This window comes from Tauraco erythrolophus, chromosome 2 (genome assembly GCF_009769465.1).
Source record: "Tauraco erythrolophus isolate bTauEry1 chromosome 2, bTauEry1.pri, whole genome shotgun sequence".
Lineage (NCBI taxonomy): Eukaryota > Metazoa > Chordata > Aves > Musophagiformes > Musophagidae > Tauraco > Tauraco erythrolophus.
Genome location: NC_141466.1, coordinates 102063821 through 102075838, shown reverse-complemented (window position 1 = coordinate 102075838; position 12018 = coordinate 102063821). Strand labels below are relative to the sequence as shown.

Genomic DNA, 12018 nt, shown 5'->3' with positions numbered 1-12018 from the left:
CCGGCGACGGAAACCGGCGGCGCCCGCGCGTCAGTTCCGGGGAGATCCCGGAAGTGGCCTTTTGTTTTCGTGAGGGCCGCCATGGTGTGCGAGAAGTGTGAGTGTCGGCGGAGCAAAGGCGGGGAGGGAGGCCTTCTACCCGCGCCGTGCTGTCGGGGTCACCGGACATCCCCTGAGCTCAGCAGCAGCTCCTGGGCTGTAGGTGGCGGTTCCGGGAACGTCTCGGAGCTGTCGTTCTCCCTCAGGCAGCGCTCGTTGTGCGCCTGAAGGCAGCGTAGTTTCAGCTTTTTTCCTTTGTAACGTTTCTTTGTGCAGGTGAGAAGAAACTCGGTACGGTAATCACTCCCGATACGTGGAAGGATGGTGCAAGAAACACCACAGGTAATCTCGGGGAGGTTTAACGCTTGTTTTTCAGGTATCTGAAAGCTAGTTGGGCACCTGAGCGATCACAAGGATGAAATCTGAAATGGTTAATCAGGTTAATTTTTAATTCCTGTGGTTTCCCTCACCTGCTAATTTAATGCGTTGGGAGTTTATTTACCCTGACCTCTTCAGTATTGAGCTTTTCTGTTGTTTTGTGGTTTTTTTTTTTCGTTCTTGTATGAAATGACCATACATAAGCAGAGCATAGCATAAAGTATGACGTTGTCCTGTGCTTTGATGCAGTGCCATAAGTTTTATCTCTTTTTGTGACTTTATTTGCACACGTGTAAAGGATGTAAACGAAGCTTTTTTTTAAGCACGCTTGCAACTGGGAAATTTATTGGTTTATGGCTTTATTCTTTTTGTAGAAAGCGGTGGCCGCAAGTTAAATGAAAACAAGGCATTGACCTCAAAGAAGGCGAGGTTAGTTTTTAATACTGATTTGGCAAAAAGAGTTGGTTTGCTGTAACTGAGGCCTGTTTCCTGCATATCTGGATAACTGCTCAAAAATTGTTCAAAATAATGCTTAAAAAAAAAATACTATGTTGTGACAATTTTGATGTTTGATTAGTTGGTAAAAGTATGTTTATACATATTTCCTGGGTGCTTTCTGCTGAATTATAGAGCACGGGCAACTATTTTACTCCAGTTCTCACTGAAATTGCTAAGATTTGAGGCTTTTGTTAGGAGAGGAGCTGGGAAAGCTTATTTTCTGTGCTAAGATTACTGATACAATCTCTTGAGCATGTCCTTAATATCTGGGGGATGTTCTGTGGTGCAAGAGGGCAAGGCGCTGCTGGAAGGTGTTTAAGTTCAAAATAGTCTAGTATCTTAACAAAAAGTCATGGTTTCAGTTCTGCTTTTGTTAAGTTTTTGTCCATAATACAAGAAATCTCTCTTAATGGGGAAAGTGGGAGCTTTTCTGTAGACTTTGTGCAACCTATTAGAAATAATCCTTGTATGTCTCTTTTCTAAATTACAGTTTTTGCTGGAGTTTCTGTCTGTGCCCTCTGGCTTGGACTTTTTAGCATGAGGCAGAGGAAATACTTTATTTCAAGATGTAGAAATAAAATACTTTTTCTTTTTCCCAGGTTTGATCCTTATGGGAAGAACAAATTTGCAATATGTCGGATTTGTAAGAGTTCTGTCCATCAGCCAGGGTCTCACTATTGTCAAGGATGTGCCTATAAAAAAGGTGAGTTTTGCTGAGAACCAAATTACCCCAGTTTGATTTGAAATTAGAGAGCAAGTGGAACTCTTGAATTTCATCTTAGCCTTCTCTTTGTAAGGTGAAACAGATTTAATCTATTTGCTGACTTCAACTACTAATAGGAAGGCGTAGAGAACATAGAGTCGGACTCTTCTGAGGTGCACAGTAATAGAATAAGAGACAATGTACACAAGTCAAAATGAGGCAAATTCTAATTACACACAGGAAAGCAATCTTCACTGTGAGGCTGGTCAAATATTTTAATAACAGGGACCCACAGGGTTTGTGGAGTCGCTACAGGAGGTATTCAGAGCTTGACTTGAAAAGGCCTTAGCCGGCCTCATCCAGGTTGGCCATATTTTGAGTGGGGCAAGGGCAGGACTAGAGACTGCTGGAGATCCTTTCTAACGTAAGTCATTCTGTGATTCTGCTTCTTTTAGAATGTTTCTGGTATCTAAAGCAGTAGAATTGGAAGAATAACTGTAAGCTTAATCTTGGCAATTGCTTAGAAAAATGTCATCTAGCAAGTTTGATTTTTTTTTTTTTTTTTAAAAATTAGATTTTCGTAAAACTCAATTGCTTATCACGATCCCTTTTCTGCTCCCTTCTCCTCTCTCCCCTTTTTATAATAGCTAAATCTAAAACATTAAATAGTGGACTCAAAAAGAAAGAACACAACCCAACATCCAAAAAAAAAAAAACCAACCCAAAAAAAACCCTGCAATGCAAAACCCAAACACCCCAGACCCGTCCACTCCCCAAAAACCCACAAAACAACTAAAAATCTAACTTCTGATATTGGTAAAGTGATAGGCTAGCTTAACAAAAGTGGAATACCTGGGGTATTCTGTACTTATCTGTGAATGACTGCACTGAAATTCTGCATATACCTGGAAGCTTTCTACCACTCATAATTAAGTCTTCACTATTGTTAAAAACTGTTCAAAAATTCCTGAGGCTGGGGGGGGGGGGGGGGGGGGGCGAATTTCAAGCAAACTTGTTGGAGAGCCTTAGAGATACCAAGACTTACTAGTCTTGTGATTTTGAGTAGGTAGGCAAAAGGCCTCAAACTTGTAATTTTTAGAGGAGATAAATAGCAACATGAACTCAGTTACATGATTAATACCGAGGAATCCACATAGCACGCTGACGTGGGATGAACCAATTGTTAGACGTAGAGCTACAGCTAACCAGTAATAAGTTTTGTTTATGAAATTACTTTGAGTGTTCTATAAATGTGTACTGTGTCACCGAGTGGTTTAGCAGCCTGCTGTAGGAGGGTTGCCTTTTCTGGTTGCTAGATGCTCACCAGATGGCTGCCTGAATCGCATATGGTAGAACCTTGTTCTCCTTCTTAAACTTATGGCTGGTTTGAGCAGGCATCAGGATTTCATCTGCTTGTGTATCCTTCCACGTGGAATCTGTTTTCTTCACAAAATTCAGAACTCTTAAGAGCTTTAGGTTCTATTTCTGACCATCAAAGACATGGTTGTGGCATGTTTGTTGAAGCAAATGCGGTCATTTGCAGGCTTAATTCTTCAACTGTTGTATATCTCTGAAGTTAAGAGGCAATCTGAAGTTAATTACTTCTCAATTTAGACCTGAAGTGAACAGCCTGTGGGCTGGATTTTGCTCTCCAAAGTAAATCATGCGGCATGTTCCCTGCTGTTCTCTTCCCTAATGGGCTCTTAGATATGTGCCCAGTCATACGGTGTCAATACAAGAAAGCACACGATTTTGGAGAGAGTTAAGAGGAATAGTTGCCACTTGACTCTTTTTTTTTTTTTTTTTTTGTCTTGTAAAACGAGATGTGGCCCTACCAGACAAAAGATTTAGTGCCTTTCCACTTTAGAAGAAGAGGGAAACATTGAGACAACCTGCCTCTCTGCCTCTGCAGAGCCTCCTTGTGCTTTTTGCTGCTCTGTTCTGACGTACCACTGTTTGGGATTAGGTCTAAGTCCTCAGGGACATCAGTGGTCATCTTTGCTTCAACTCTCAAGTATTCTTGGTGTCCATTGTTTCTCACTTCTGTTACTCTATAAATAGCTTAATTCCATGAAACCATATTCTTCTCAGCTTTCTCAATTGCCTGAAGCTCCCCACCTGTTAATTTTCTGTTTAGCAGTCAGTTTGTTGGTGACTATATTTTCTTAGCCTAGCTACTTTCTGTCCGTCTCAGGTCTCGGTTTGGCTACAGGGCTTACAAAGTTCAATAATATGCTATTTTTACCTGTTTGCCAGATGGGAGCCTTTCCTGGCTCTCTTCCAGTATTCCAGCAAGTTACAGAGGCTTCAGGCAGTGTTGTGAATCAGAGTGCTCTCAAAATAGAGTTGATTTTTTTTTTTTTAAGTGGTGGTATTACACATATGCTGCAAATACTAACTTGTATTGGAAGTCATATTATTACTTCTGAATTTGCAGTATGTGGTGAGAAGATGCACAGATAGGTTGTCAATGAGAGCTCATTTAAACGATTTTTTGAAAATGATCTTTACAAAAACATAGCAACTATGTTTTTGAAGAAACACTTTAATGATTTTAAAGTAATATACGCACTTTTTGTGTGCTTATAGGCATCTGCTCAATGTGTGGCAAGAAGGTCTTGGATACGAAGAACTACAAGCAAACTTCTGTCTAATTGTATTGACTATTCTTTTTATGAACTTTAACTTCTGTGTCTTTGTACAGTAACTTTTCTCTAAAATCCTTTGTGAATATTACTTTTTGGAAGATAATACATTTGCTTGGAATGAGATGAGAGGTAAAGACAGCCTGACTGTTTGCCTAGAAATGTACATAATATTTGATTTTTGTTGGTTTAGCACTAATGTTAACTGTTTTAATTAAAGGTAATGGTTCGCAGTAACTGATACAGTTCAAAGTGAATGATCCTAGTGGATAGGTTGAAACTATGTTACCATCCTAAAAGAACTTTGAGATTAACGCACTTATTCTTTTGCTGTATCCTGAGTCCTCTGCTTCTCCGATAGTAATATTTTATAAACGTATAAAATATGAGATTGTATCACCTCATTAAAGTAGTATCTTCATTTAGTTCTATGGTTATAGGTATTTATAATTACTCTCACCCCAAACTATTACGTTCTCCTCTCTAAGTATTGCTCTTCAGATTTTAATGCAATTGTCTGGTTGAATTTTGTTTCTGCCTACAGTAGGGTTGGTTAAATCATGAATTGTTAAACTGCTGAAATCTAGGGTTTTACTCTGCCAGTTCTTACTTTGGCAGTAACTGGTTAGCTGTTCCCTTGTTAGCCTCTAAGGAGGCCTTACATAAGGCCTCTGATGGCCCGTGGCAATAAAATAACGAGCATCAATTTCTAATGCCAGGTCTGTGTCTCGTCATTTTCTAAGTTAGTCTGGCTTTTAAAAACTTGGTTTGAAACTGGCTTTTTTAATTCTGTGATGTAATTGCTCATATACATGTCAAAGTTGAAAGATGAAAACAGGCTGCCTTCTCTTCAGCATTTATTTGACATAAGACTTGAAGTGAGACTCTCTGAACACGTGAGGCTGAGTGTGGCTCTGCATTTCTTTTGTCCTTTGCTTAGTTTCTACATAAGAAAGCAATTTCTGTTTTGGAGAGTGATGTGTTCACTGTGTATGCATTTTAAGGGAAAAGAATGGTAGTCTTGGTGTAAAACCCTCATGGTGGGGTTTTAAGCAGATCTGTTTGAGTGCATACTCCTCCCAGCAATCTCCCCTGGACAATCTCTTATGCTTTTGTAACTTTCAATTGTAACAGAAAAACTATCAATAGGAGTTTCCCTATGAATAGATAACTCTGGTTTAGGTTTCCTTTTGTTCTCCTATCTATTACTAATACAACTGCATGACTAATGAAGACTGAAAACTTGATGTTTTTTTCTATGTATTATGGGAGAAAATAAAGAATACTGAGGATAGTTATTTTCTCTGCTCTTAACTCCTGCCATGCTGTGGTTGCACTGTAAGTAGCCCTCTAAAAGGTGTTGCCTGGTATTTCCTGTCACCCTTAACTATCCATTATTGAGCATATGTCACCAAAGTTTCTTGTTCCAAATGTGTTGGCATCCTGCAGTTGCTAAACTGGTAATTCATTTAAGCATTTTATGTTTACGAAGAAGCTTTCTCGGGATAGCTGAATGAGCTGGGTCCCCCAAAAGAAGAGAGAAATGGTGCTGCTTTTCATTTTAAAAGCTTCACCTACCTTAACAATTGAATGGAAATATGTGGATTAGCTAGCTGGTGATAGCTGGCAGCCTGCAAAGTTATTTCCACTTGTTTTCAAACATATCAATGAAGTCTAATATTAATGTACATCTCTGTGGCACATCCTTTGTATGGATGAGAAGAAAATGTCTGTAATTGGCTTCAAGTTTTGCAGCAAGCGCTTGTCAGCAGAGCGTGTGGCAATTTCAGTTGGCAGATTCTCCGACAGTCTCTGAACTCTTCACCATTTATGGGCGTGTTCTATAAGATCCATTTTTGCTATTCTATGAATAAAACTTTTTTCGTTTTCCTAAAAATTGCCAGTATCTCTATTTCAAAAGCATAATTTTGTAATTCTTGAATTCGTGGTATGAATTGAATGTTTATTGCACTCTGTAAGTATTGGCACTCAATGAACTCTTACTTAATTTTGTAACTGATTTAAGAACAACAGGGATTTAAATGATGTGATCCGTTGTTCATAATTATTTTGTGAATAGAGATTTTATGCACCTGTATGCTATTACTCAATAGCTGCTTTTGCATGTTAGAATGTAATTTTGTTGGAAAAGGAGGACAGGTTTTGTTTCGGTGTTTTTTTAATAGTGGATACAAACAGTGATTTGTTGTTCCAGTGGTTTGTACGTGCTTGGGTTCTTCCATCTGTAGCTCTCAAACCTCCTTAGCCTCGTGAGAGGCTCAATTCCTGAGATCTGTAAAATTTGCTGATGTGACAGTCAACTTTCTGAAAGTCTATTTTCCAGGCATTGTTTTGGAGGCCCATTGCTTTAAATTTAGATCACAAGCCCTCTCCTGCACCTCTGAGATGTACCACAGTAGAATGCAATCTTGGCAAAGAAGCACTTAAAGTTAGCTTTTAAACTTACATACACCTTCAGAATAATTGAATTGTCATAAAAGCATTTTTGTTGATACTAAAAATGTCTTGTTAGCATAGTATGCCTTTCCTGAGACATTATGCAGTGAAAACCAAAAGAAAATCTGTAATGGAAAGTTGCCATTTTTGTTTAATGTACTGAAAAGAACACATTAATGTTCCCAGATGATCAAACTGTCCTCTAAATCACAGGTTACATAAGAGATTTGTGCTGCCAAATTTAGTAGGATTAGAATTTTCCTTGGTACTGCTGAATTCCTGTACTGTCCTTGCTGTTCTGTGTGTCTATTGGCCGGAGCTATTAGTCAGCTAAGTATAAGCAATGTTTTGATGCACGTTATTGAGAGAAAAGAACCGATTAGCTATAAAAATGCTACTGTGCCTGTAGCAGCTGCTCAGATGAAAAGTGAACATTGTTTTGCTTTGTGGTTCAACCCCGTTCTTTCTGCTGCAGAAGCTGGAGAAAGGACCATCCAGGTTGGTCATTTGGCAATACTGTTCTAAGGCATTAGGATTGTTTTAATTGTTTACTTGTAGAAACACCGTGGGTTGTTTTCCATTCTTAGGTTTATTCTGTTCCTTCATTATCAGGAGGACAGCAAGAAAGACTTTGTCCTACATACAGAGATGTCACTGACCACTTTGTCTTCAGTTTTTCTTAAGAGTGACCCACACTTGCACCAAAGTCTCTCATCTAGCAAAATAAGAGACGTGCAGGTCTCAGATGGTGAGTCTGTTGCACCTACAATGCTTGCTCTGGTATTGCTCTTATCATCAGCCCATCTCCCCGCACTGCCTCAGATTGCACAAATACTCCAGTTCTTTACTTACTGAGTGTCACTCTACTCAGAGGCACTTAGGCCAGGACCCTCTGCCAATCCCACCATCATAAATGCTGGGCAAGAATGACTGGTGCCTTTGTATTATCAGTGGACATAAGAGGTATGTGCAAAAATTAAAAACCAATAGACTGAATTAAGCAGCTGCTCAAAGTAGTGCAATGAACTGTGTTGCTGCATTTTCCTAATACAATGCTGTAAGTTTCCCAGACTCAGAAAAAATCTCCAGCATGAGACATTCATTAGTCACTGAAAGGCAGTAAGCCAAGAGCAAGAGCTGTGGATTTTTCACATCTAGTATGGCAAAACTTAGTTTGTGATAGGGCCACTACACTGAGAATCAGATTTTGGGGCTAAAAAAGTCTTTAAAGACTCCTGCAGACAAGTCATTCTTTTCCCTGGATTAAAACAGGGCTTCTTCATCTCTTCTAAGTATGTATGGCCTAAAGGTGGGCCCCTTTCTGTCATTTGCTTTGGATGCTTGAGAATGCAAGAGCAATTTTTGGAATGTTGCTGCCCAGTCATTGACTTACCAGTTGTTTAACAGAATTTTCTGCACAGTGAGCACTGGTTCAGCATGGGATCATGCAGGTACCTCTTTTGCTTACAGTGTCTTACCAGACAACGGGTTTAGGAAAAAAAAGAAACGTGGCAAGGTGCAAAATGGAATACTGATGACACGAAAATACCCTGAATATAATGAGAGAATGAACACATTAGTACTTCACAACTGAGGTTTGCTATTAAGCAAAAATATTTTTGCTTTCTCCATCAGCAGAACTGGTCAGACAATCTGATAAGGCACAATGACAACCCTTACAGATAACAGAGCCAAATGTTTCTTTTAGTGAGAATTATAAATGTGCCTTGTGTGAAGACCAGTTGATTTTGAACTACTTGTCTTCTTCCCAGACTTATGCTGTTTTATGGAAGAAGTTATCATCTGAAATTCATTGGAAACTGATTTTTCATCAACTTTTATTGGTAGGGGCCATAGTTCACTTTGCAGAACTTGCATGAGGTATACAGGTGTTCCTCATGTCTGGCCAACACCTGCAGAAAATGTGAGTTCTGTGTTGACGAGGAGGCCTTACTTCACTCACTTAAGGGCAACAGGAATAGTTGTATTGAAGCGACCTGGAAGAATTTGTTTGAAATCTTGCCAAGAAACTGAAGAAAGACCTGAGTGGAATATTCTCCGTGTGGTTATTGCTGGTGAAGATCACTTTCTCACATGGTTCACAAAGTTACTTCTGACGTTTTTTTGCCTTGCTGCTGTTCATTTGCGATAAATAGCAAGCACATTTTTCAGGCACCACTGAATCGATGGCCAAACAACTACCTAATTAAGCAGACATTTCCAGATTGGCTTTCTAGTAGAAAACCTCTGTAATTACTTTCTGTCTCTCTCTTTGCACTGGAAGATGCAGACTGAACTTAGCGATGTTAGCGATTCATTAAGCATAAGCACTTCCAGCAACTGCACTTACTATATGCTCGTCTGCCAAGTGATATTGGGAAAACAAATGTTGAGGGTTTTTTTTCCCTGCCTCATCATGGTTATGATGATTAAATATCAATATTGTTAACTATTTCAGGTCACGTGCAAACACACAGAATTCATAGTTGCCATTGTCGACTGGCTAATTGGTCTCACCACAGGCATCTTTATATATATCTTCTTCAATCCAGTCTTCAGGAAATCATTCCTTGCTGTTAATTTTGTTACTCCTTTTGCTGCCATAGAAGGTAAAGATTTTAAATTTATACAGCTCTCAGATTGTGTCATGGGCTGTTCTAATATGTTTATTATGGTTCAGTAACACATTAGTGCACCTGAGACTGTGTGAGATGAAAGGCATGACTCTTGGAGTTGGCATCTAGACCAGTCCAATTATCATCTTTTATTGATTAAAATATTTAAATGCTAATTGGATTAAGCAAAGACTTTACTCTGCTGTTTAGATCTGTCTTTCTGTGGAAGGCTTTTGAAAAAGTGATGGCATGACATTTCACTGATGAATAGCTTCCTTTTATGGCTTCTGAAATCATTGTTTCCTAAAGGATGGGAAGTAAGGAAAAGTGATATAAGGGAACAGTTATTCTGCTGATTTTTAGAATTGTTTATTTTATTTTGTTTTGTTTTATTTTCAGGTAGTGCAGTGTTGATGGTTACACTGAGGAAAAAATAGACAACTAGGTATTATGGTACATGAGGCAAAAAAGCCCCAGTTTTTAAAGACTATTACATACATTCATTCTAAAGAGAAAACTTTAAATTATTCATCTTAATAAAAAAAAATTCATCTAAATTAAAAAAACCCACAAATATTAAGGATATAGACTAGCTTGCAATTTTCATGCCTTTTTATTCTATAAAAGATTTCTGAATATTGGAATGTTTTTTCAGAAGCAGCTGGATGCCAGGGACAGTTTTTTTTAAAGGTTAAGTTTATTTAAGCAAATAATTAAACTTTCAAATCCTTTCCAATATAAGACTGTATTTGGCAAGGTCATGAAGATTGTTTGGAGGTGAATATGTAGGTTAGCCAGGCTTTGACAAGTGTGCCTGTTACATGCTAGCTGCGAAATGCAATTTTATAAAACCTGCGCCACCATAAAGTGCCATATGCTCTGGCTTTGTTCCTGCCTTTATATTCATAATGAAAAATCAATGCTTAGATTGAGCAGGGAAATTGTATTACTAGCAACAGTAAGTGTGGAGCACAAGCGCACACTTCTGTCACTGAGCACTCGGCAAACATTAGTTTTCCCTCACAATGCCCCGCACGGTAGATAAATAAGAATCATTCAGCTGATTTGTCCAAGGCTGCTGAGGAAGTTGGTGTCAGGTCAGAGTTGGAGCTAATTTAAAAAAAAAACTGTGGTGCATAGGAGGTGGCTTGTCTCTGTGTGTCTTTTGTGTGTGTAATACTTTTGATTCCTGCATGACCAGGGCAGGCTAAGACAAGAGTTTGACACAAGAACTCCTTTAATGAAGGAATTAGTTAATTTGGAAAGCAATTAGAGCATAGTTTTCATATGGGATTTTTTTATTCCCCTCAAGGTCCATTCAAACAGTTTTCTGTAACATTTTGTCTGTGTATGTGTATGCAGGTTTCACCACCAGTACTTAATACTTCGGGCTATACAGATATTTTATTTGTGTAAACACTTTGTGTATGTCGTGGGTTAGGCCGATCCGGCAACTAAACCCACGCAGCTCTCCCAGTCCAGTAAAATGGAGAGGAGAGAAAAATATAATAAAAGAGCTGAGGATCGAGACAGGAACAGAGGAGCACCCACCAACCACGGTCCCGGGCAAAAGAAGCTGTTTTCTTAATGCAAAGCTATTTATTAACAGCTACCTACAAAAAGAAAAGCAAACAAAAACGGTTACTTGAGAGGATAACAAGAAAACAAGGCCAGGTCTTAAAAACAACACCACTCCCCCCCTTTGCCTCTTCTTCCCGGCTCTACCTCCTCCCCCCAGTGGCGCAGGGGGCAGGGAATGGGGGAGTGCAGGTCAGTTCATTCCAAGTTGTTACTGCTGCTTCTCTTAAAGGAAAAGGAGTCCTTACACCATTGTCCCTTGCTCCAGTGGATCCCCTACTCACGGCGAAAGCGTGAATCCTGCCCGCTGGGAGGCAAATCCTTACCCCATCGGATTTGCCCAAGTGCGGGCTTTACCAGTCCTGGACCTTTAAGGAGCTGTAGCCACTCGCTCTGGCGTGGGTCATCAACAAACTTTAAATGCGCTCTGGCGTGGGGCGTCATATCGACCTTAAATGCGCCTCCGTACAGACTTTAAATGCGTAAATGCAAAATGCGTAAATGCACCTCGATCTGTGCCCAGGATTCACAATAGTCTCAGGCTCAGGCATCTCTTTTAACAAAGCACCTCCCCATCGACGGGGGTCATCCCACGGACTCTAGATGCGTACCGTACTCAGCCTCTGGCATCTCTTCTCGACGTGGGTCCTCCACGGGCTGCGAGTGGGTCTCTGCTTGCTCCCCTGAGGACTTGTTACAAGGGGCCGCTCGCAAGGGGGACTCAGCCGCGGGACATGTTGTTCCGTCCCATCTTCACTGACCTCTTATCTGTGTGGCCGTTTCTCTTAGATTTCAGTCCTTTCTGGGTGAACTCGGCCCGGTGGGTGCCCCGGCAGCGGGGCTCTCCCCGAGTTCCCCAAGCGGCTCCGCCGCCGCCATCCTCGACGGGGCGGGCACCGGCACGGAGCGGGCACAGGCCCGGCCCGGCCCGGCCGGGAGCGGGGGCCGTGCTCCCCTCCCTTCTCCTTGCTCCTGGGCACCGGCACACCTCTCCGCTTCCTTTGTCCGACATAAATAGGGCAATTCGCAGAGGCGCCGATTGGCTCAAGCCCCGAGGGGGATGGGAGTCCGGTGTGATGGGCAGCTTCTGCCACCCAGACCTCCC

At 40.6% G+C, this 12018-nt stretch overlaps 1 protein-coding gene across 5 annotated transcripts in view; it reads left to right on the top strand.

Annotated features, from left to right (window-relative positions):
- Positions 1 to 53: 53 nt before the first annotated feature.
- The window catches only part of CRIPT (CXXC repeat containing interactor of PDZ3 domain), a 37275-nt gene continuing 25310 nt past the window's right edge, over positions 54 to 12018 (top strand). For 2 of the 5 annotated variants that reach the window (XM_086631684.1, XM_086631685.1), the window contains exons 1-4: positions 54 to 97; positions 316 to 381; positions 792 to 846; positions 1515 to 1618. In XM_086631684.1, coding sequence (XP_086487810.1) covers positions 82 to 97; positions 316 to 381; positions 792 to 846; positions 1515 to 1618 — 241 coding nt within the window. In that variant the 5' untranslated portion in view covers positions 54 to 81. Of the gene's footprint in view, positions 98 to 315; positions 382 to 791; positions 847 to 1514; positions 1619 to 4207; positions 6849 to 7332; positions 7555 to 9178; positions 9840 to 12018 lie in introns of those variants that run through there. The other 3 variants (XR_015223030.1, XM_086631683.1, XM_009986530.2) reach the window with 3 other exon arrangements.